Source organism: Platalea leucorodia, assembly GCF_965183815.1.
Source record: "Platalea leucorodia genome assembly, chromosome: 1".
Lineage (NCBI taxonomy): Eukaryota > Metazoa > Chordata > Aves > Pelecaniformes > Threskiornithidae > Platalea > Platalea leucorodia.
In genome coordinates, this window is record NC_138823.1 from 79,577,721 (window position 1) to 79,602,910 (window position 25,190).

Genomic DNA, 25,190 nt, shown 5'->3' on the forward strand with positions numbered 1-25,190 from the left:
GCTTCCCAAGGGCACGTGCGCGCACGCACACACACACGTACTCCTTCCTCGAGGTTTTTCTGTTCTCTAGCTTATCCTGAGATCCCCCACTTTTTGCCTTCAGCTTCAGTCCCTTGGCTAGAGCTGCGTTTTTTACTGAACGCATTACTGAAAGTGCGTGACCAATGTCGTAATTAAATGCACACTCTGAAGTCTGTCCCCAGCGCAAATTTGCTGCGTTGGAGTAATGAAGATGCTGTATCCTGTCTGCGTTTCTCCAGAAATGAAGTTCTGAGTATGGTTTGATCCTCAAAGGAGACTTCAGTCACAGCAGTCCCATTCCTCCATCACTGACTTTTTGTTTTTTTTCCAATACAAGAAAATTCACATTAATAGGCGGAGAAAGTCATCTACCACATACTCTTATTGTCATCTTAAAAGCTAAAAAATCTAAAGGGATAAAGGATGCTATTACGTTGATTCCTTTCTTGATGCCATTGCTTTCACTGTTCTTCCCTTCTGCAAATAGCTGACGTTTTCAACTCTTGTTGCTAAATCAACTTAAGTAGGCTGTAGTTTGTCCTTTAAATGATGAGGAGAGCGCCCAAATTTCCCACCAAATGCACTGGGATGCTATAATGGGATAAGGGCCATGCAATAACCTATGTCTGTCCCTTCTTTCAGATCCTGGGGAACAGGATTCCTTGCAGCAAGTAAGTTACATCCTGAGTAAGACAAACCTAGCTGTAGAGCTGCATGAGCAAAGTGCAATGCATAATGGCAGCATACATGAATGTTTTGTTCATTGCTGTGATTTTTTTGATGTAAAGTCTGCCAGGAGCACAAATTAATAACTTTTTGCTGCAGTGTTTTTTGAACACGCAAACGCAGGAGAAACTTGGCAATCTGCATACTCTATAGCTTCTGTGCAAAAATGACAAGCCTCACCTTGGCATGTGTGGTGTGATTTGTCTGGACTACCTGTTTTACAGATTCGTATTGTGGTAGGTTTGAGGAGAAAAATCAGTTTAAAACTATCTAAAGATACCTGTTAAAGTAGTTAGTTCTCCTTACCCGGAGCTGTAGTTGGTGTCCAAGCTCCAGTCTTTTGCTTGGTGTTGCCACCAAGTTTAAGGTTTTTAGAGACTCGCAGTGCTCGTCCGTTTACCCTTCTGAGTTTGTCAGTTCTCCAGTAGCTCCTGCAGTCGAGTAGGACAGGAGGGAGTTGGGTACAAGCATTGTTTCCCCCATAAGCACACACAGTTTTTCATTCACATTCTGCATCTGTGAACTGCTGTTTTATTATTGTTCCCTCCAGATCCTTGTCACTGAACACGAGCAGACCATGCCTCTTCCGGAAACAATGTTTTGTGCTCAGCAGATCAAAATCCCCCCTGAGCTGCCCGATATCCTGAAGCAATTTACCAAAGCTGCTATTAGGACTCAACCTCATGATGTTCTGCAGTGGGCAGCTGCGTAAGTAGAGTGGTCACATAACCGCGTAGCGCTGTGTGTATGGACCCACAAAATCTCACTGCTCCTGTTCGTTGTACAGTGGAGCTGGCTTGAGTATCAAACCAGCCGGTGTATTGCGTATGCGTTTCTGTGCATTAATGCAGCATGTGAGCCTTTTAAAAATAGTCTAGTATTTGATTTATTTTCTGTTTCATTGAGGTTTTGGACCAGCATGTTTCTGGAATAGTTTGATTTCCGGATGGAAGAATGCATGTTAGTATTTTTGTTGTTATTGTTAATTGCTCTGTCTTTTAAGACCAAAGAGGTCCTTTAAGACCTTAAAAGACCAAATCTTTTTTTTTTTTCCTCTCATGTGAGACTTAATTCAGTTCTTGGAATTTAAAGGAAACGTAGAAAGAGCTTTCTAATTCTTAAGCTTGCCTAGGTGTCTTTTTCATTGTTGTTTCCAGGAACAAAATTAAGGAATCTCCTTAAGTATCACTGAAATAGGAAAAAAGCCTGAAAAGTTGTGACTTCTAGATGACAGTCCGCATAATAAATGTCTCCTCATAAAGTTGGTTTAAGATATTTAAATGTTTCTTCTTCTTTAATGTCTTTTTTTTTTTTTTTTTTCCTTTTACCTCAACTGCTCCCTATCACTTTTTTCCTATCCTACAGTTTGTGTGGACAAGCTCTTGAAAGGTGTCTGTAAGATGTTCTCAACTGCGGGGATTAAAAAAGGCCTGTGCTGTGTCCATGAGGGAGGGGAGGCCGTTAACAAAGCCAGGCTGGAGTCTGGCTAGTCCATTAAAAAGAAAAACAACCTGCAGGTGAATCGCTACAGCCGCAGTGTTGGAGAAAGGCAGCAGGAACATCTTAAAGCAGGGTGGGGTTTCTCAGGAACGTGGTGGAGGTGCAGCGCAGTGTGCCTCTGGGCGATGGACGTGCGGGGAGCTTGCCCCAAGCGAGCGGTCGGCAGCGGCAGCTGGCAGGTAGCTTGGGGCTGGTGAGAGCAGGGGCAGCGCGGCACTGCTGCGGCCACGCTGCCAGCCAGACCCCGGCCTCTGCTTCCGATTAAAATCGGAGATGGCACCAGCTGGGTCGGAGGAGCCCCTGCCGATGGGTGGGCGGCTGCTGCTGCTGCTGGCGCGCCCCTTTCTGGAATACGCTCTGGTGCGAGAGCCCCTGGGGCTGAGCGCCATCTGGACCTGGGAGCCATGCGACCTGGGAGCCACGCGAAGCAGAGCGAGGCGGTGGTTTCACACGCGCTGCCGGTGTTGTAGTGCTGGTCCCTGTGAACAAGCAGATGGAGAAATGGATCCGGCTGGAAAATAGCCCGGGTGTTATATGTACGTGCATGCCGTGCATCTGTTTCTATATGGCCACACTACTTCAGTTCTGCAGCGCTGCTTGCTGTGCAGTTTGGCAAGTGTTTGCACAGCAGGGGATAGCCTGGGCGTGGACATGGCTCACCGGGGCAGATGAGGGAGGGTGAGTGGAGAAACCTTTAGGGAGTAACTATGACTCTCTTAAGATGGGATCAAAGTTACTAACTGGGCTGAGCTGCAGAGGTCACACCTCCACGTGGTCCCGCTGGATGCCCTTCGGGGTAACCGAGTTGACCTTTGCCCCAGACTGGGAGTTATAATTTCTTCCTCCCTATCGATTGGCCTCACCAATCAGTCGATAGTAATTCAGTGGTGATACAAATTTCTGGCATCGAATTATATCCTTGCCTAAAACCTGTGCCCACGGGTTTAAAGCTGGGCTCCAACCCTACAGACACTGAGGGTGGTGCTGTCTGGTTTTTCCTTCACCCTCACATTATACTGTAAAATGCGTCAACCAATGCGGGTTTTGTTTGCGTCGGTAGCTACGCAGACATGTTTTATGGACTTATTTGGAGACGTGGTCACGAGAAAGATCCAAGACCACGAACAGTCGGTGAATGAGTCTTTGAATTTAAGGGGACTGGAGTTTATAAATTCCAGGATTGGGGAACCAGAAAGAGGTTATTCTACCTCCCTGGCTGAGAGACTGGGCGGCCTACCAGAGGTTTATGAGGAACTAACCTCTCCAGAGCTCGAGGGCATTGTCATCAGCCCATATCATGAAGAGGTAGAGAGTGAGGAGGAAGTCAAGCTCGGACGGGTTTAAGATCAGAAATGTAATGAATTGTAATGAATTGCAACTGATTGTATTTTTATTGTTATACTGACTGTCAATAAACTGATTATCTATAAGGGCGAGAGCCGGACCCCCGAGGAAGGAGAGGCCACCACGGCAGGAGCTTGTGTCGAGGGTTGATAGAGTAGGTATAGGATATAGTATGTTGGGACTATAAGGAACTCGGATCATGATGCGCCATATTCTAAATTTACCATCTGTGACACTGAATTACTGGCCTTTGCCAAGGTGGACGGGCCACCTTTACTTAACCCAGAAAAGGAGCATGTATACTTGTATATATGTTCGATAAATTAGACCTGCTAGTGACTGAATGAAAACTAAGGTTTTTTGCACGGTTCAGATTGCTGGCCAGGTATGGCAGAGATGGTTGCTCCTAAGGTGGTGGTAGCCTTGTAATTAACAGGATGTCCATCTTTCTGCTCTAGTCTTAAATTTTATTTTGGAGTGGACAGAAATAGCAGAAAAGCTGATGGGAGAGTTGCAGCATAAATAGCCAGTCGTGCGTTTCAGGTAGTGTGTCAGGGGGATGTTAAACAAATGAGCCCTAAGGTGCTCGTCAATCAAATGGGAAAAGCCTGCACTTTGGTTTGCTAGCCCTCTCTGACATTAATAAATCTCTCTGCCCTTGACAAGAAGGGCTGAGTCTATCATGCACAAAATAAGTTAAATGCCTTAAAAATTATTAGAGCATCATAAAAAGGAGTGTTTAAAGTGTGTAAAGATTGTGGTTCCCACTAAAAAGAATGGTGGTATCTGGGCACGGGGAGATCGGAGTTGTGTGGGCGGGCGGCTTGCCGAGTGCTGCCGTTCCCGTGCCAGCGTGTGCGGATTCGTTCACTGAACTGTAAGCGCGTTTACTTCTGTGCAGCTTGTAATGGCCGTGGGCATTGAAGTGTGTTGCTCTTCCGTTTCACTTAGGTATTTTTCAGCGTTGTCAAAAGGCGAGCCCCTTCCTGTGAAGGAGAGAATGGAAATGCCTTTAGCAATGGAGAAAACAGACGCTGGTTTGACCCCAGGACTCCTTAAAATCTTGCACAAACAGGTACAAACCGGCCTTTATCAAATGCACAGTGCTACTGAGGAATGGTGATGTGTTGGAGATGTTTTTTTAGACTGACCGTCAAGTATTTGATGTATTTTGCAGAGGGACTTTGTTCTTGGTTTCATTCTGATTTTCGGAGTTCTTATTGTGGTACCATGATTTCGTTTAAAGCTTTCTCCCAAAGGCATGGTGAATGTTGCAGAACTGAAGGAAAAATGGAAGCACTTGTGCTTGCCAGAGGAGCAACTGAAAGCTATCCTGCAGCTGGACGACTTCGGCGAGGAGGTGGAATGGATGAAGGTTCTGGCACTTGGGTGCAGCGTGCTCGGCGGGGTATGTTCACAGCAGGAGCCCACGTATCCAAACGCAAATGGTCGTATATGAGGTAGACCGTAGAACCATTGATGCAAACGGACTTTGGGGAATGGAGATTGCTTTTGCAGCAGCTGGCAAAGTGGCTTGCGTGTTTACTTCTGTTCCCCATCAGGTTTTGGTCAGGGGAGCTTAACCAGAAAGAGGGGTAAGTCCTCAGTTTACTGGGGCGGCAGTAGAAGAGCAAGCATGTGCACAGGCAGCTTGGACCATGAGAGAGAGGATGATAGAGGAATGATGCTTATGGCATCAGTGTAAATGTCCACGGAGGAAAACTGGAGGGAGAAATTAAAACATCAGTTTTTAATTGATTGTGTAGTCAATTAAATTTTCACAGAAGCAGGTCATGTTACTAAATCTACATTTAATTCTTTTAATGTCAGTAATAAAATCTCAACAGAGCATTTCAACAGAATGAGAGATTATAAAATGCACTAGGCTGATGTTCTTATGAAGCGTAATATTTTAAACGACTCCTACAGTAGGGAAGAAGGGGTACTAAAAAGAAAATACATGTTAAATAATATTTTGAGAATGTTGCAATATCTGGAAGCCCTGAATGTTAACCTGGCCTGGCGATGCAATCGTGTATAAATATATATATATATATTCATTTCCACTGTGTATTTCTTGATTCCAGTCCCCCTTCCAACATGATTTTGTAGTTTGGGTTCTTTTTTTCATTTAAAAAAAGTAACACCAATGTTACTTATTCAAAAAAAAAAATCAAAACAAAACCAGAGTCACAGGAACATCATTCTGATGAAGCTAGACAGTGTAAATTTACCTCCATTTATCCGTCCTTTCAGATATTAAGTGAATGATTTGATTTCTGCTCGACATATTGAAACCTAAACTTAAGTTTTCTAAACCAGAGAGGAAGATGCACACAAGAAATTTACATTCATTTTCCTGCAGCTGTAAATTGTGTTCATAGTTGAATAGGGTCACAGGTACGACACAAGGGTAGACAAGTATGAGCTTCTTGAAAACACTAGTCGTCTGAAGTCTCTTTCTGTAAAGCACTGATGGGTATTTACAGCCTTGGAGAAATGACCACCCAAGTGGCCTGCTAAGCTGTCTTTGACAGGTGGGGAGATGGATGTGAATAACTCTGCTGCGCTGTGAGGGCAAGCGAGTGGCAGCTTGGAGTGGCAGGAGCGGGAACAGCAGTAGAGGAGTAGCAAACTGCAGAGGGTAGAGTCTGCCGTCGTGTAGGCAGCTGCCTCTCCTTCCCCACAGAGGCCTCCCAGGGGACGAACTATGTTAAATAAAACTTTTAAGGGATTATAAAGTGACACTTCTCTGGCCTGTGTTCTAGATCTTGAACAGATACTGCATTTATTTTAAATATTGCTGTTCTACTGTTAGGAAATACTTATTTTTTACGAAGTCATTGCTTGCTTTTTAATGAAGAGGTAAGGACAAATTTTGAAAAAGTTATGGCAAAAATATTACTACTTGGGTTAAAAAGGGCCCGTGTGGGGTTTTTTTTGTTGTTGTTTTTGTTTGTTTCTTTGTTTTAATGGCATCCAACTAGTCTTTGGCTCAACAAAGCTCAATGTTGAATTTTTCCACGTTTCCCCATATAGCTCAGCATGCATAGGGCACTGGATTAAAGACACTATTGAATAAAGGATTTCTTAAAGTATATTTGGAATTAATACTTTGAGGCATGTTTGTTCTAAAGGGAACTCAGACGTTATTTGGCTTTGACTAAAACTGAAACATTCCTGAAATGCTTTTTGCCCCAGTGGTTTTTCTACTAACTACTAAAATGGAACTTGCATATAAATAGGGAGAATAGTAAATACCAGCATTCCTAAAAATTAATAACATGCTAATATTATGTCATAATAAAAAAGTCATCAACCATATGAGTTTTCTGGGTTTTGTAGATTTGTCTGTCTTAACTGCTGCTGAGAATTCCTTTAGATCCATTGAGATAAGAAATACATATACATACGTATGTATATATACATCCACAGCACACACACACAGAGAGCTAGGTATAGTGATGTTTGAGCTTTTATGGTAGCAGAATAGAGCAATTTGGCCATATTGGAGATAAGGCTCAGACTGCCCCATGCAATCTTAAAACATCATAGGATTCTGGTATTTTTTACTCTTGTTTCTACTAGAACTTCATTATTGTTTCCATCCCTGGACCTGCATTGGTGGGTAAATTTGGGGTTGAATGTTAGGTAATGATGATAAAGCCTTCATCTCATTTACACTCGCTTTCAGTGTAGATTTTGTCATGGTATGGAAAGGACGTTCATGGCTCTGATACTGTTGCTCTCATTTCTTGACTGAACCCCCTGCAGTCCTTGCTGAGTTCAATGAAACACGCCTGCGAAATCTTAACAAGGGACCCAGAAGGTGGAGCAGCTCGCGTTCCCTTCGAAACATTCTCCTTCCTCTACTCTTATTTGGCCGGTATTGATGGAGAGATACCAGAGGAGAAAACTGAAGCATTCCTCCACAGAATTAAAGAACAAGCGTAAGTAAAAATCCGTGCATGGAATTTGAATGTACAGATCACCTCTGGGTTCTCCGTAAACTTTTAATTTCAGGTGAATAGTCTCTCTTCAGTTTGGGCGTAGCCACAATGACGGGAGTAGAGGTTGACTAAGGGTATGTTGAAAGCGTACATAGTTATTTTCTGTTAAGTGGTCAACATCGGGGTTTGAACTGTTAAATGATAAATTATTATTTATCCACCTTTCTTTGAAATGTTGAAGTAACTACCTGGTGGTATAATATTCTCTGTAGGAAGCAATTATATACAGGTTTGTACTATCTGCATATTACTGGTACCGGAACCAGCAGCATCTTACGGGCTGCTCTTCTGATTTAACATAGACCGTAAATCAGAGACAGAGGAACTGGGAGTCCCCACTTCAAGTCTGAAGTTTCTGTCATGTTTCTCCTGAATTACTTCTCCCTAGAAATTTTGTTGGGGAAATATTTAGCGTGTGCTTGGTTTTAAATGGTTTGGCTTTTCAATTTTTGTAGTATTAGCTATGGTAAATTGTCCTTCCTGGAATGCTCTTAGTGTTTGTTGCCTTCAGTGGACACAAAGGACAAAGGCAGGACATCGTCCCACCCGAATAGTTCATCCTGTTGGGCTCTGTGTACCAAGCCGGGGTGGTTGGGCACATTTCCAGTCTGTTGTGTTTCTGCTTGCTCTGGGGTTGGCTTTATAGTTTGGTGTCGGTCTTGTCAGTGAGCCATGAGCTGACGCGGTTCTTCACAGCGGGAGATGCGTAGGTTGAAGGTTAGGGTGGCTTCTTAGCAAGCGATGGCTCCCCCCAGTAGTATTAGGTGTCCTTCTTACAGGGTTGGGTACAGAACCATCCTGTCGATGATGGGTCCCTTCCAAGTGCGTTGCCATTTTCTGACACGCTGTCACCGTCGTTGGTGCTCACAGCTTGTTTGTTCTGAACGCTTCTGGGCACCTGCACTTCACGGTGGTCAACAGGGTATTCACGCAGTTGGGCTACCTTTTTCCTTGAGCACACCAACACTGTCCTGTTGCTTTAGACAGATGGTTGATCCCATTTTGGTCAACTTCTACAACAGCAAGAACGTAAAATCCGCAGGCTTGTGCTAACAGCTCTGCTAACTAGGCCTAACTTACGCCAGCTCCTACAGGTGAAAATCTCATCCCTAATAGACTTGGATTGGTCATGTAAAGTCTTGTGCCTACAGAATTCAGTGTCAAAACCTCATAACTTTTTAGCAGAGGGAAGAGAAGATGCATCAAGATACTCTGTATATTCCTGCTAGAATCAGCATGGAATTAGCGTTAGGAATGTATGAAACTTACAGTGACTTCAATCCAGCTCTCAGTGATAAACTCCCACTCATTTTATCCGTAGTCTCACACAGGTCACACAAAACGCGCTTTATTTTTAACCACGTTTAAAAGATTGGTAACGGGCTTGTCCTCCAAGTGCTGCCTACGTGGCATGTTTGCAGACAGGTACTGACTCTCCCTGCCATCTACCTGGAATTGGTCTTTCTCTCTTAGATTGCTACCAGCTCCATGTACGTGGGAGCTCAAAAACACACGAGCACACAAATGCACTGATTTGTTTTGTCATTACAGTTACCAGATTCACAATTCTTAGTAAGAACCACTTTTTAATGACACCGCTCTGGCTTGCAATTAATACAACCCTCAGCTGTATCTTTTCCAACACACTGGGATTTACCATGTTAAAGCGGTGTTCTGAAACGTTTGGTTTATTCCTTTCCAGTGACCAACAAACTGGCATGGTGCTGCTCAGAAACTTCCTGACCCAGCCCTCAACACCCTTTTGATCAAGCCTACTCTTCAGCAACAGGTGAGAGGAAAAAAAAAAAAAAAGGAAGGAATAAATATGTGGAAGAAAATAATTTTTGTTCAAAGGGCCGTTATTTGCACATTACAATAGAAGTAATTGTATAGAGCAAATAGATACAAGTAATTGTATAGAGCAAATACAATAGAAGAGCAAAATACAGTTTGCTCTTCTCTGGCACTTCCTTTTCTTTACCCCACTCGTGAAGTGGCGCTGGAGAGGATGCTAATTGCATACACGGTTATACTGTTCTCCTGCCTCTCAAATACTGATGCTCACACCTAGGGAGCGATACCTTCACTCCCCTCTTTATACTGAATAAAATGTATTTTGTTATGGATCTTCCTACCTGTACTTCCTAAGTGATTGTAAGCAAAGAAGTAAAACACAGAATTCAATTGAGAGAAGACTGGACAGCTACAATTGGTGCTGTTTCTCATGACACTTCTGGATAGCACGCTTTGTTTGACTCTTACGCAAACGGAGCTTGTCTTTTGACTACCTTGTCTGAATGAACAAGCTCTGTTAAACAAGTAGTTTTACCAAGCCTTATTCAAAATGAACTCAGCCCTGTGGCTGAGCTGGTGGAAGAAACATTGACTTGAGGAAGGACGGCAATGATCCCGTATTGTTTTCCCTCTAATTAGGACCCTTTCAGAACTTAGATAGCCTTTTCCATTCTTAGGTGAACTTTTCTAATTAAGGATCTATTTTAAAATACGTCTTGTTTTCGGACAGGAAAAGCTACTGCATTTGTCACGTAGCTGAGGAAATGCCTGACACATAGTTCAGTTTGGTTTTACATTGAACAGCTGTAGTAGGTACAGAAGCCTAAATCAATCAGAACTAGGCGAAGTATTTAGTGACAGACAGTCATACTTAATTGCAGAAACGATTGGGACGAGTCAGGATACTAGTGGCTACAGTGAAACTGGAGAGATTCTAGTACCAGAGGTGGCCAAAACCAGGAGCCTATGGAGCGCCCTCTCCTGGGAACTCGATCAAACAGAGGAAGTATTGTAGGAAAGAGGGATCTGCATCCTTCTTTTATAGTTGCTTACTTGGTTGAAGTAACAAGCTTGGCTGATGATGTCTGTGCTGTAGCAGATTGTGTGAGGAATTAACAGGACTGGAAATTGATATAATAAAGATATCACTGAAGTTTAGTGGAATCCTCCTGCACATCCTTACTACGTACCTGCATGTCTTAAGCCTTACTGTTTTATCAACCTCTATCACTAATACTTATATGTTACTCTACAGGATGGGGAACTCCTCCTGGTTACTTCTGGAAGGAAATGGGTACGCACCCGGTGTTTGAAAATGGCAATCAGTAATACAACAAGTGTGCTTGGTACCTCCCCACTAGTTTCTGTGGAGAGCTATATTCTCATCATCTTTGCCAGATGACATTGATCCTGAATTTCTTTCAGCATGAGCTTGGGAACAGTAACTTTCCCATTATTGCCCTTTTACCACTAGCTGCAGTTGAAGATAGTTTAGCCTGTTGGAGAACTCTGAAGTCTGCCCTCTCACCTCTGGGGTACGTGCTGTAACTACGCAGTAAGTCAGTCCTGTCTTTCTGGAACACAGCTCCCAGAGGTGACAGTGTCAGGTGGGAGGGGAGCTCTCTTCACGCCTTTTCACTTGTAATTGATCCTAGACTCCAGGGATTAGCTCTGTTCTATTTCCACCAGCTGTGGACCAGGAAGGCAAATTAGTACAGCCTCGCACAGATTTCATTCTTCAGCCTTGTCAGACTAAACTCAAATAGATGAGAGAGATCAATATAATTTATTAATAGATGCATTAGCGTCACACACATAAACATTTTCTGATATATACTGGTTCCATCTTGACAAACCTTAACACTGTTTCATTTTTGTCTCCACGCACAGCTGTGATGCAGCACCAATATTATGTACACACCATTACTGTCCCTGGCACAACAGCAGTAACAATAGTTCCTGTGCAAGTAATTTTTTGAACAGCTGACAAACAAAATAATCAGGGTCTGGTTTCTACTTTCTTCTTTTATGGCTGTGATATTTGTCTTCATCCCTGAAACAAAAACACAAACATTGTGTGTGCTGTTAGGCTCACACTAACAGAATCTGAAGGGGGGAAAAAAAAAAAAAAAAAAAAGACTTGGAAAACAGAAAGCTCTCATTAAATGTAATCATGTCCTCTTCTAAGGAAAAAAGTAAACTACTTTATTAAGACAGTTTATTTCCCATGCTGTTTTGATCAAAGTCTTGTCATGCGGTGCCATAGTGGCAATTTGTTTAGGATGCATGGCATCACTGCGTAAGGAAGCCAATTTTGAGACAGGCATGCATTCCCATCCTTGCAGTTATGTACGGCATTTCTTCCCTATGCACTAGGGACAACGACCCCTTTCTTCTGCACAACAGCCTGAGCCTTTGCTCAAACACAGGCCCCACACACCTGTGGGCTTGCAGATGCAAATGTGCCCTCATTGATGGTATTAGAAGGTGTGGCCGAGATTTGTTTCCTTTTGCCTAAAAATATGTCCAGAACTACGGAAGAGCAACAGCATTGTTTTGAAGTATGGAAAAGCTAGTCAAGTGATTGTATGTATATACATATGGCTGAACATGAGCCAGCAGTGTGCCCAGGTGGCCAAGAGGGCCAATGGCATCCTGGCTTGTATCAGGAACAGTGTGGCCAGCAGGACCAGGGAGGTGATAGTGCCCCTGTACTCGGCACTGGTGAGGCTGCACCTCGAGTACTGCGTTCAGTTTTGGGCCCCTCACTGCAAGAAGGACATCGAGGTGCTGGAGCGTGTCCAAAGGGCAACGAAGCTGGTGAAGGGTCTGGAGCACAAGTCTTATGAGGAGCAGCTGAGGGAGCTGGGGTTGTTTAGTCTGGAGAAGAGGAGGCTGAGGGGAGACCTTATTGCTCTCTACAACTACCTGAAAGGAAGCTGTAGTGAGGTGGGGGTCTGTCTCTTCTGCCAGGTAACAAGCGATAGGACGAGAGGAAACGGCCTCAAGCTGCACCAGGGGAGGTTTAGGTTGGATATTAGGAAAAATTTCTTCACTGAAAGGGTAGTCAGGCACTGGAACAGGCTGCCCAGGGAAGTGGTTGAGTCCCCAATCCTGGAGGTATTTAAAAGATGCGTGGATGTGGCGCTTAGGGACATGGCTGAGTGGTGGACTTGGCAGTGTTAGGTTAATGGTTGGACTCGATGATCTTAAAGGTCTTTTCCAACCTAAATGATTCTATTGTACTGGTGAAAAAAATAATCCTATTTATTAAATCCCAATTGCAAACCAGAGCAGAAATCAGCATTAGATGTGACAAGCACACTTAATTGGTTAAATGGACAGCATGTCCCCCTATGCATATGTTGATCGAGAAGTAAAATAGCCTGTGGCAGTACTGCGCTAATCCTCTAGCAGGCTGTTGAAAGGGTCACCTTCCAGATGTGAGTAAATTCTGAAGCCTGGATCACAGTTTATGATCTCACAGCAAGTTCTCTTTAGTATTAGTAGCCTCATGCCACCAGCTATTTATACTATATATGAGATTAGCCTAGCTTTTTAACAGGACTAGATATTCTAATTCTCTGCACTAAATCTCATAGCTGTGGCTAGGGCTGCCTGATTCAGAAGCAGGAGTCAGCTGACGCTATTTATGCTCACCTCTCTCTTTTTCTCCGAGAATCTCTGTCTTTGCCTCTTTCGCGACTCCTTTTTCGTTTATTGGGACTCCTGCTGGTCTCTCTCCTATGTCTGCTGTGTTCAGTATCCTTGTAGCTTCCTCCAGACTGCCGTGACTCCACTGAAGCTGACCGCCTGTCTTCCTTTCTGAAAAAAAGGTTATTGATTTTATTCAATAAAGATAGTTTCACCGTCACTACTGTTTTCAGTACCAGTTTTGTAATATAATGACCTACTAACGGTGTAAGACAGAGGCTTAATATCTTTTATTAAGCCTCTCTGTCTCCCCAAGAAATACCATACCTCTCAAAACAGGCCCAAAGTCCATACTCTTATATGTGCACATTTCAGCACACTACTTAATCCAGCTAGTTCTTACAAACGCTGCCCCTCAGTCTTATCACCTCTGCTCGTGAAACAGGAGACAGCAGAAGGGGTTCGCTCTTGTTTTGCTTTAAATCCCTAACTCTTCAACCACCTGCCTTAAGCCGACACCTACAGTGGGAGAACCCAGCCAGCCTGATCTTCTGTATGGCCTTTTCATTCACCTTCATTCTAATGCTGAAAACAAACACCTCGAGTGTCACCTTTTAGTTTGTTTCAACAACATTTTCATCTCAAAGATCTCCTGAAAAAGCACAAATAGACTATCACCAGCTCATGATTCCATTTTTATTTCAGCAACAAATGTTTGGAAGAGTGCGCAGTGTTGCTTGACACAGGAAGAAATATGCGTACGTAAAACACGCTCCCAGTTAGCACAGCAGCACTCACGGTGATAAGAACTGTAAAGCGTCCCCATGCTTAGTAAGTTATGAAAACTTTTTCTCTGAGGTATTTTGTATTATAATATATCTACCATAGCATGTCCTGTCATGGGGTAGGGAAGGGAAAGAAATTGCACATTTGTATTTTCAAGTGCCATTCTGTCCGCAGCTATCACATATATATATGCGTCTGGAGACAGAGGGAGCAATATTCATTCCCCAGCTCCACTAGAAACTACCTGTTCACCTGGATCACTTGCAACCAACCTCCTTCCCCCTGAAAGAAAGTTAATAACTCATTTTTCCCCACCCTTCATGCAGACAGAGCTTCTCAAGCAAGAGCTTAACAGAATTAGTATAAAATAAAGTGTGTGTATGTCTCAGCCAAGGTTGGTATGGGCTATTGGAAAGAGGTAATAGGATAACGTTACAGGCTACCAGGCTGCTGACATCCCTGAGGGATTTGCCAACAGTGACATACCTTCCTGAAGATTTTGACTTCCCTCCTTCGCATGTCTCTGCATTATCCAACCTGTTCTCCTCCTGCCAGTGATTGCTGAGTTCTTCCATATGCACACCAATCACATCCCGAATCACCTGGAGATTAAGACATATTAAAAACAAACAACAAAAAAAGCAATATGTCCTGGTAGTGGCCTGAACTAGCAACTAGACAGCACAAGGTATACATCTCAACAACAAAATTCCCCCCAAACCTTGACATCAGATGTTTTGATGGAAAGTCTTATCTGCAGAAACAGGCATTTCAGCATAAATTTAATAGCATCATTTTACAACAGACAGTAAACTATATCTTATTGGTATTTTCACATTCAAAATTTAATAATCAGAAATGCTCCTGTTATTTGTAACTTGCTGCAACAAACCAAAACCAAAAAAAAGATTCCTCTATAGTTTGCAACTCTAGTAAGGCAGTGGAAAAAGAGACATTTTCCTTGTCTAAAAGGGTATACCATTGCTAATGCTGATATGAGTACTTCTGTGCAAAAAAATCATAGCTGTCTCTTCAGATACTCACCTCAGTGTAAGACTTCTTTGTTATATGAACATTCTTAGCCCTGTACGACTGCCGCCGCCTTTTGTAGTCTCGCATTTCAGCCAGAATTTCAAGATGGGACTTTGGACCTTTCTGACTGTCATCTAATGAAAAATTGGAAGTAAAACAAATAGTCATTAGCAGGACATTAGCACCTGCGGGTATGCAAGTCTGGTGCTTTAGTAAGAAGTCTGAAGCATAAAACATATTGTGTTCTTTCCGAAGTTTCTCCAGTATTTAGTAACTATGATGAATTTAGCACAACCTGCCTCTCCAGCCTTGTTGCTAGCTGTTTACACAAGACTAAAAAGCCACCAAGCCAACGCTGTTATGTGATCTCAGTCTCCTGACAGTGAGCCAAATCAATATACGGGCTTGTGATTTGGTCAAACACCTGCAAAATACAGGCCTTGTTTTCAAAGCCAGTGTTACAATAAGGCACAGAGACTGAGAAAGCCAGATTATGCAAAACATTTACCTGTGTAGATGGCAAACACTGTCTCCTACCTCCTAGGCATAGCAGGGCCCAGAGGATAACACAGATGCTTATGTTGCACTTGGTATAGTTACAAACCGGCATGACTCAACAGGGATACACCCATTTGTATATTGCTCAAGAGCTCCATCGGGCGACTGCCAACCTTTCTTGTTTGGCTTTTACTCTCAAGTGATCTTTAATCTCATCATCTCTTGCAGCGAATACTGCTCCAAGCTGCGCAGTGAGTTGGCAACGTTAAGCAACCTGAAGTCAGTTGCAGCAAAAACAAAAGATCCATCCACTCAGGTACCCACAATACGTGTGCCAAGAGCAGAGCACCAAGGCTTTCTCAGAAGGAAAACAACACAAAGGACAGCAAACTAGTGTTTTCTGATGCCAGGTTTTCATTGTTGCTTTTAAGAACAGTATGCTTTTCACAATAAAAATACCATAAGAAGTTCTGTTTGGCTTTCAACAAAACTCATCTAACTACACGAAGTCAAAGTTCTGAGCCATAAATTCAATAATAGACTGTTCTTCAAACCTTGGGTGATTTTCGCTGCTAAATCCACAAAGAGGTCACTGTCATTTTCCAAAATTTGGGATCTAGACCTCTGTTTCTTTGTTTCCTCAACAACATAATCATAAAGAGCAAGGCGATCAGCTTGAGTCAGGTCACAGGTGAAACGCTTGTGATTTTGAGGAACTTCTACAGGCAGTAATGAGTAAGATCCTGGAAGTTGAACAGACAGCTGTTATTAGTAAAATAGCATAATTATACAAGAAAACACTGACAAACTCAACAAACAAACAATGCAGTAAACACTCATGCTGTTTTCATCCTTCCCCTACAGATCTGTAAGAAGTTTCATCCTTCTTAATTTGAAAGGATAAAAATTGCTCAAATTAAAAAAGGCCCAAATCCCTCCCCAGCCCCACGCAGGTGGTGTCACCTCTTGACTGCTTGCACTGTAAGTTACAGGTTCTCATATGCTTCGAAGGGAACGCACCAGATGATTAGATCAAAAGGACACGCTGTATCATCCCATCAATTTCAGCTCTTGGCTTACAGGCGAAAGCAAGAGAGAGGAGGCTGCAGCTCTAACTCGTGGGTTTGTCTTCACTCCTAACACTTTCTGTAAAGTACTACCTGCAAAATACCCGTTGTTCTGCCAACAAAAACAAAAGCTTCTAGGAGACCAGATAACTGGCACTGTGCAAATCTGTTTCATTCACACTGTGACTTTCTCTACGGAGCTTTTATAACAGACTGCCACAGGCTTTCATAGCTACAAGGGCTACAAAGTCACTTTCAAGATGCTCCAGATTAGTTCAGGTAACTAACTTGAAAGTTACGGAAACACACGGCCTGCACAGTCTTCCTTCCCTGAGCGGTCAGCCCAGTACTCACTCTTCCCATTCCCCAGTTAAAACACACACCCTCCAAACAAACAATAAGTCCATTCTCAGTCCATTGCGACAGCAGCAAAGCCACTTCCCCAAAGATACAGGGTGCAGTACGCTAGGATATTGCCTGCAGAAAAGCATTTTACTCGAGACCATTCAAATTCCCAGCAACCATTGACCTGACCGCCATAATCCTGCTCCCCACAACGCAACCTCCTCCCTGCAAGGCACAGTCCCACACAGACGTACGCCTCCAGGCAGACAGAAGAGCCCACAGGTAAGACAGGGTGTATGCCGCCGGAGCCTTCCCAACAGCAAGGCTACAGCTCCTCTAGATCATTCAGCACTTAACAGAAGCCGAGCAATCTTTCACATCCTGCTTCCGCTGAAGACACCGAAGAAGAGGGAGAGGAGCCACAATAACTCTGCAACAACAAACCTAAAATGCAATACTTCCTTATTATTATACTTGGAGCCTAAACCAGATTTTTTCTAATCCGAACTAACGGATTTAAACATGAACACTAAAATTTTATTTTTAGAATGCACTGTTCTCACAGGGTCATGGAAGCCCATAAAAGTGCCCTAATAGTTACGTGCTTGTGATCTTACAAGAATTTCATGCCTTGTGATTAAGACCAGCTTTTCTGTCCTATTATCTAGCTATTCTAATATTCTAAATATTGTTAGAACTTTTTTTAAAAAACAAAGAAAGAAAATTACTTCCTTTGATACAGTCAGTCAAAAGGAAATTTATAATGAAAAATGCTTTCCATTTGTTTCTGTTGCCAAAGACTTCAAATCAAACAAACAATTCCAAGTCTGTAAATCTTACAGTAGGCCAAGATGCCACAATGAAAACCACCCCAATACAGTTTTAGCGTTATTTTCAGAGAAATGCAGCTTGCAGTGAAAACTCGACAGCAAACACTGGCATCTAGTGGCTCACTGATGTATCTTTGTGATGCACCACTTGATAAAGGGTTTTATCTGTTTCTTCTTTACTTGGATGTGCTTGTGTCACAAATTAATGAGTTACCACTTCCCTCCAGAGAAAATTTACCCGACGTGCTCCAAACACAGTGCCCATCACATCAAAGCTCCTTCCCAAGCAACTGTCTGTTAAGGCTCCATTTGCTATGCCGCAGAAACAAAGACAACAGGAAAACTATGCCTGAGCAAGCGCTGCGGTATTTGACTGTCAGGAAAGCAGAACAAACGCACTTTTCCTTCTGCATGTATAGGTTTACCAAACTAAAGGACTACAGACAGTAAATGCTGTATCTGTCAGGTGTTGCAGGAATTTCCGAACCAGTTCTACAGTGGGTTCTACAGGCAACCCTACCTTTCTACTCTGTCTTGGGCTGAACTCTCAAAGAGAGTCTTAACCTGGTCCCCAGACTGGTCACAAAACCCACTGAAAAATGAAACATAAAGGAACTAATGAGGAGTAGTGCTTTAAGAAACCCCTGAATTTTGCAGTATTGGTTTTCCAGTCCTGAAGAGAACTAGAGGTGTGAGCACAACAGACTCAAATTCTATTATCTAGTTGCCCCGAGCAGAGAAAGTAGTTATGCTCCAAAATATAGAAGGGAAGGAATATTAAAAATAAATCAAAAGAAGTCCTCACGGCAGTCCACAAGTAGAATGAAGGAAGCTGCAAGGGGGGAGACAAGAGCAGCTCTCACATAAGAGCTGATAAAGTTGTCTCAGTATCCGCTTGCTACTTACCTTCGCTGTAGCCTGTACCTTCTTTCGCACTTTGAGCTCTAGCTTGCTTAACAATGTGAAACTGTAGGTCTTTATCTGCAGACAGAGAAGACAAGCACATCACAGAACTTTTAGCTGAGTGATTGAGTACATGGTAGGGTTAGTCTTTATTCCCCAACCTGTATTATGAAACTTATTTTACAGAACATTGAACTTTTATTTATGCATAAGGGAGAGTCTGATCATTTTAATCTATTCCATATTTGAAGGGGGGGTGGGAGGATTTCCAGGTTACAGGGATATGGAAAAAGAAATGTATGTATATTGCAATTCTCTTTGTACCATTCCTATATCCCCAAACTCTATGGCCAGTTTTTCCACCTTCTAAGCATATGTTTTAATACGCTTTCAGCATTTGATGCAAGGTAAACATTGGAAGAACCTGGAAAATAACCTAAGAGAGGAAAAAAAAAAGGACCTTCCTTGGATTTTAAAATGAAAACGGCCAAGTGACCTACAGAGCAGACGCGTAATGATGGCAAATTAAGGCAAAACGCCAAGGTGAGAAAATAAACCTCCTGATGGAAACACTCAGTTTTTCTAAGAGGACTTGGAAAGTTTATGGCTGGCAAGGCAGCGGGGTGTGCTACCGCAAGGACCGGGACTCTGCCCCCGGGGTCTCCCCTCAGCCCCATCCTCTCCCCCGCCGGGGTCTCCCCTCAGCCCCAGCTGCCCCCCCGCCCCGGGGGCGCGGAGGGCCCCGTCAGGCAAAGCCCCGCTGCCGCTCACCCATGGCGACGCTGGGAACCTTCAGGTTTTCGTAGAAAAATCTGGAGTCGTACATCTCCGCCTGCGGGACCAAGAGGCTCGGTCAAGGCCCCGGGGCCGCCCCCAGCGCCGCCGGCTGCGGGCTCGGCCGCCCAGTCGCCCCCGGCCAGCGGGGACCCCCCGCCCGCGCCCTCAGGCCGCCGCCGCCCGCTCAGCCCCAGGCCAGAGGCGCCGGCCCCGCGTCCCCCGCCCCAGCCGGGGAACCCGCCCGGGGCCGGCCCGGGCGCCCACCTCCTCCTCGGCGGAGTAGCCCATCTTGCGGAGCCGGCAGGACGCGGCGTGCCTCTCCAGCGACGCCCGGGGGACGCGGTGATGGACGTCGTAGGGGCACGGCACCCGCTCCACCTGCCGGCGGGACACGGGTCAATGCGCACCGACACCCCCGCCGCCCCACTCCGTACCCCCCGCCGGAGCCGCCGCCGCCGCCGCCTTACCGGATCCCCCAGCCACACCGCGCAGGGAGCCGCCATCGCGGGGCGGCGGCCGAGGCCCCGTGACGGCGGGGCGGGGCCGGCGCCATCTTTACTGAGGGCGCTCCCGCCGCAGAGCATGGTGGGGCCGCGGCGCCATCCTGCCCGGCGGCCGGTTCCTTCCCGCCTTCCGAGCGCCGGGAGCGGCCGCAGCAGGCGCGGCGCGGCGGGAGACCCGAGGAAGAGCCGGGGTGGGGAGGGGAGGCGGCGGGAGGCGGCCCGGGGTGCGGTGCCCGCCCGCCGTCACCTCCGGGCAGGGGGCCGTCGGACAGCCGGGCGGCCCGCAGCGCGGCGGGCGGGCGCCGTCTGCCGGCGGGAGGGGGCAGCGACGGCGGCGGCGCGGGGAGGCGGCGGGTGCCAGGAAGCGGCCGCCGCGGAGGGGGGAGCCCGCAGAGCCCCGGGAAAGCGGCGCGCCCCAAACGGCGCTGCGGGGGCCGCTGCCGGTCTCTCAAAGGGCTGAGGGCCGGCGGGCGCCAGCAGCAGCGGTTGCCCAGCGCCGGCGGCGGAGGCTGCTCAGCCGGGGGGCCCGGGCCCGGGCCGGCAGCCTGCGGACTCCCTCCCCCGGGGCAGCGGCGGGTGGGCCGGGGCGCGCCCCACACCTCTGGGGAAGAGGAGTCTGGCAGCAGCGGTTTCCCGTGAGGGCACTGGTGCCTTGCCGCGCCTTTTGGGGCTTTGTGCCGTGGAGGAGGAAAGCGGACGCGGAGGGCGGCCTGCTGCTTCTTCCCTAGGCCCCGGCGCGAGCTGCTCGCCGGCTTTAGCGAGGGCCGGTTTCTTTTCTGAGCGGAGCTCGTGCCCGCCTGGGCGCTTCGCAGCGGGAGCGGGAGCCAGCCCCCGAGAGCGCGCGCCCCTTAGCGACGGGGCAGGAGGAACCTCCGGCTCCTCGCCGCCGCTGGGCCCCCGATGCCCGCTTCCCTCTGGCCAGGCGAGGAGCGCGGCGCGGGACGGCAGCCTCCCGCCGCCTCCCGCGTGAGGGGCTCGGCCAGGCGCGCGGGGCCTGGGTGCCCGTTTCTCCCCGGCGCCGCTCCCGGGCACGTGCGGCGCGGGGTCGGCGTGGGAGGCAGCTGCGCGGCGGCAGCGTACCCCCGAGAGCCCTGCCCGCCGCCTGGCCGAACCCACGAGGGCCTTCCCCTAGAGGCTGAGGGAGCGTCAGGGCTCAGTAAGACTAACGCAGGGTGAGGAAAGAAGGCCTATCCTAAGGAATGTATTTCATGTGATTGACATTTGTGGTTACTTATTTTTGTCGTCGATGAGAAAAGCACACATGACTGGAAGGAAGGGTGGGTTTAACAAGGTGGGGGGCTGGGGGGGGCGGCAGCCTGACAGATGTAGCTGCCAGAATGACTCTCGTACATCTGCTTTCGTTAGCAGATTACAGCCCTTTCTCTCCTGCACAGTGAATTTGAGACTCGGCTGGGATTTTAGCCCTTTGAGAGATTTGCTGTCCTAGCTATGATTGCCTGAGGATCTTTGACTTCGTGTGACGCAGAATACTTACAGTTGAAGACTTCCCAGCTGCCCTTGAAATTTCGTCTGTGCTGTACTAGAGTACGCTTGCTAACCTTAGCACGTTTTATCAAAAGAGTAATAAGAGCAGCTGGGCAAAACTGTTCTGACCATCTCCACTGGAAAATACTGTTTCTTCAAAATTATAAAAGTCAAGTTTGACAAAGTATCCAAGCAGATTTTTTTTAAGAGCAAAGATTAAACAAGATTTTGCCGTCTTGATTTTGATTTTTTTAACTTATAAATTAAATTGATTGATAGTTAAAAATCAAGATCAGAACAGATGCTTTGCTCTATTAAACAACAACATTTTGAATGAGTCAAAATGATCTTAGGGGTTTCTTCTCCCCTAAAATACCAGTTCCTGGGATCATGAAACAATGAAAAAAGAGTCTCTCTTCTTTTTTTCTGGCCTGTGTGAGTTTGGGGAAATGCCTGAGAAACAAACCACTGGGATGCGCGTTTTCCTTTCTAGAGCTCTGGGAGATGCCCTGTGATACAGCACACGAGTTAGGAGGCAGCTTGTGCGAGGAGGGCTGGTCATGCCAGGTGACGTGACAGCTCACCCGCGCTGGGCAGCAGAGGCGTGCCTTGAGGAATCACAGGACGGCTGCCACGTGGAGAGCGAGTGCTCGGCTGGTAGTGTCTAGGTCGCTGTCTCGGCCCCAGAGGGACAGACCTACCCACAGTCCTTGGGCTCTGGAGAGGAGCAGAAACCCTCGTCAGGGTCTTGAAAACTGAGGGATGCAGTAGTGCAGACCACAGTGGGGCCTGGAACAACACAGGGCTAAGATTAAGCCTCTGAAATAGGTTTACAAGAAAATCAAAGGCAACAGATGAACCAAGGCCTTTCAGTACAGCAAGGTACCATGAAGCAGGAGTAAGATCCTTCTGCCAGCCACTTTGCGCTATGTATTCTGGCTGCAGCCTCTCCAGGAGCAAACTGACTGATGCTCCCATCAGCCAGCTTACAGAAGTTCACAGCACCACTTTTCCTTCCAAGCAACGGCACGCTTACGTTGGTTTCTCATCAAAGAAGGGGTGGGATCGCCACAGACTTCCAGTTACATCATCCTTCCCAGCTGGTTCTCTCCAGTTTGCGGCATACCCTCTTCTCCTGCACCCTCGCACCGTGCTGGCTGCAGGCCAGCAGCGTTGGGACTTTGTCATCAAACAACGTGGTTAATAACGTACCATCAAGTTTAACACATCTTGGTCTCTGTGGTTTCTCCTGAGAAGGAGAGAGGAAGCCCCACAGCTGCGTTTCCCCAGGCAGGACTGCCGCCTGGTTGCAGCTTCCCAGAACGGGAGTACCTGAGTATGGCCCATCCCTTTGCCGAGCGGCGATGCTGGGTATGCTGGTAGTGTGGTAGAGCCTTTTCTAGAGGCTCTTTCTGGGCAATGTTGATCTCCAGAGAAAGTCTCTGTAGGAACCAGCCCTAAATATCCTCACCGTGCAGCAGAACAATCCTAAACTGCAGGGTAAGCAGGAGGCCCAACAGGGAAATAGCATATGCATTATGCCAATATAAAGACCATACAGCACTCCTGGAGAACTCCTTAAACTTACCACCTTGTGTCCTCCTCCAGATTGAATTTATACTGCTGGACAATCCAGCTCTGGGCACATCGGGGACCAGCTGGCTTGAGACCACACCCTGAGGCAGGAACCTTAATCCAGTTCCGTGATGCCAACCCAACAAAGCCACTCGGTACCCCCAGAGCCGAGCACCGGGCTGAAACCATGCTGAACTCACACTGCTCGTACGCTCCAAACCTTTCTGAGGGGTATCCGCCAGGAGCGGGAGGCTCATCCTCAGCAACAAAACCCTTCCCGCACAGGTCACACAGCGAGGAGTATCCCTCACCCACAGCTTGTATTTGTTTTTTCCTTCACCAATAACAAAACCTTGCAGGCTTTCTGCAGCCATTTATTTATTTAGAAGTATATTGACTCCTTGAATAAAATGAATTTCTCTCTAACATAGAAGAGAAGACAGTTTTCGTATTTAGCATTCCTTCTATTCCTTGGATACGAAGTATTACTAAGAGTTGTATTGTGTTCACAGTTCCTCCTTGAAATGAAGAAAAAAATGTGAAAGCTCAAATTATTCATTCTTTTAAACATGCTTCTGGTAAAGATAGATAAATAAAATGAGCTTTATAACAGCTTTCCTTTGGCTGGGGCTGCACGGCTAGAAGGCGCGCCCCCTGGGTGGTGGATAGGGGATCCCTCTCTGGAGGGTGCACCGGATAAAATTGAAGAAGGTGCCGCAAACCAACGCAGCCTAAGGGAAGGCCACCCTGACAGAAAAACCACTGGCCCTCCAAGTCATGGGGGTTGGGCAGGAGGCCAACTACCTCCTCCCGGAAAAAAAAAATAAAAAGTTGCAGAAACGACAAGCATCAACTTTCAAAAAAAACCGAAATGGCAGGGATGGAGAAAATCAGTAATGAAGTGAGGAGGAGGAGATGGAACTGGATCGGTCATGTCCTGAGGAAAAAACCAACAGAAGACTGCGCTGTGGCCCTTGGACTCCAGAGCACGCAGCCGCAGACCGATCGAAGTGGAAGAACGATGTTCGCGCCTTGTGTGCCTCCTGGCACTGAGAGAATTCAGATTCAGATTCAGATTATAACAGCTTTCTCTGGTCTTACCTTGTTTGGCATGCACATTTCTGGATGGGGAAAGGGCCAGGGAGCAGGGAAAAGCAAGCTGAAGGATGAAAAGAAACTTCTTGGGACTATGTAAAAACCAAACTGGAAGCAGCCTGGTTTATGGCCCCAGACAGCCCGTGCAGGACTGGCAGGCAGAAAACACAGCTTTCGATCTGCAACTGTGATTGATAGATTTTTTTTCTGGGCTCCACCCCAACATATTTGGCAAAGTTGCAACCAAGTTCTCAGCATCCAGCCTAGCAAAGGGCATGGAGTAAGCAGCCAGCACCTGGCAGAGCCCAAACTGTCCTGCAGCGGGGGATTGCTCCCCCAGGGGATACGCTGCAGAGAAACTGCCGCATCCCTCGCGGGGCTTAAACCACGGCTGCTTCGTCAACACTCGCCCGTTGGACTGCAGAAATGGGGGACGTCGAAAAGGGAGGCGGGGGGTCCCAGCGCCCCGGTGGTGAGATCGACCGTACCCACCTCAGAGCAGCTGTGCTAGCTTGCCTTTGCAGGGATACCGGAGCAGCGGTGCTAGCTTGCCTTTGCAGGGATAGCGCCTCTTCCCTCTTGCCCCCGGAGCCCACGTGTCGAACTGGTGTTCTCCAGGGAAGGAGATGTGCTATCCAGGCTGATAGCACGGGCGTCACTCAGCAAAAGCTACTGAACTAGAGAGAGATTTTGTAAAGATGAAACACACAGACACTTGAATTTCAATTTTTTTGTCATTGCTGCTATCTTAGACTTCGGCTAAGATGGCACGCTGAAAATCTGTAACACAGATTCAGCTGAATCAGCTTTGTTATCTGCTGGGACATGAGGTGAATTTCTCTTGCGCACATGAATCAATTTACAGAAATATTCTTCATGGCATAGGCAGATTTTTCAAAAATTCCCTTCACCAGACCCCTGACCAGAGTTTAATTTTCATCGTTTGCTCTCTGAGTTCTAGTTTTGTTGCCCTTGCAGCTCGTCCCAAAGCACCGCTGTGGAGCAGTACAGGTGCTGATGGCAACCAGAGAGGTCAGAGGTCTGCCTCACTGGTTCCTCTGCTCGGGGGCTGGAGCTGATTTATTCCTTCAGCTGTGTACCACTCAGAGCCTGCTGCAGGTCCTTGGCTCCCGGATCTTCATGCTTATTGTTTCGTAGCTTAGTCCAGTTCACAGTTACAGCCTAAGGTATATTTTACAAACTGCAGTACACTGGACACTTCCAAATTGATTTACAGACGGCAAC

General features: G+C 46.5%; 2 protein-coding genes across 2 annotated transcripts; one reads left to right on the forward strand and one right to left on the reverse strand.

The window, feature by feature from the left end:
* The first annotated feature begins 673 nt into the window (after nt 1–673).
* On the forward strand, nt 674–11,078 carry ROPN1L (rhophilin associated tail protein 1 like). The gene is made up of 7 exons (XM_082312559.1): nt 674–692; nt 1,298–1,455; nt 4,543–4,666; nt 4,838–4,999; nt 7,366–7,541; nt 9,304–9,390; nt 10,651–11,078. Exons 2-6 carry the CDS (start codon nt 1,325–1,327, stop codon nt 9,365–9,367), a joined length of 657 nt encoding a protein of 218 aa, XP_082168685.1. The 5' UTR covers nt 674–692; nt 1,298–1,324; the 3' UTR covers nt 9,368–9,390; nt 10,651–11,078.
* A 132-nt stretch (nt 11,079–11,210) lies between these two features.
* SNRNP48 (small nuclear ribonucleoprotein U11/U12 subunit 48) lies at nt 11,211–20,025 on the reverse strand. Its single transcript, XM_082312546.1, has 9 exons — nt 19,755–20,025; nt 19,552–19,665; nt 19,282–19,342; nt 18,514–18,588; nt 15,920–16,108; nt 14,880–15,001; nt 14,322–14,437; nt 13,056–13,220; nt 11,211–11,448 (listed from the first exon to the last, which is right to left on the reverse strand). Exons 1-9 carry the CDS (start codon nt 19,869–19,871, stop codon nt 11,409–11,411), a joined length of 999 nt encoding a protein of 332 aa, XP_082168672.1. The 5' UTR covers nt 19,872–20,025; the 3' UTR covers nt 11,211–11,408.
* Nucleotides 20,026–25,190: the final 5,165 nt, after the last annotated feature.

Bases quoted from the DNA above. Each gene is read 5' to 3' on its own strand.
- ROPN1L (XM_082312559.1), top strand. From the start codon at position 1,325: ATGCCTCTTCCGGAAACAATGTTTTGTGCTCAGCAGATCAAAATCCCC. The intron at 5,000-7,365 runs GTATGTTCACAG...AACCCCCTGCAG, and splicing joins GGTGCAGCGTGCTCGGCGGG to TCCTTGCTGAGTTCAATGAA. The intron at 7,542-9,303 runs GTAAGTAAAAAT...ATTCCTTTCCAG, and splicing joins CACAGAATTAAAGAACAAGC to TGACCAACAAACTGGCATGG.
- SNRNP48 (XM_082312546.1), bottom strand. From the start codon at position 19,871: ATGCTCTGCGGCGGGAGCGCCCTCAGTAAAGATGGCGCCGGCCCCGCC. The intron at 14,438-14,879 runs GTGAGTATCTGA...CTTAATCTCCAG, and splicing joins CAAAGAAGTCTTACACTGAG to GTGATTCGGGATGTGATTGG. The intron at 11,449-13,055 runs GTGAGCATAAAT...TTTTTGTTTCAG, and splicing joins TCTCGGAGAAAAAGAGAGAG to GGATGAAGACAAATATCACA.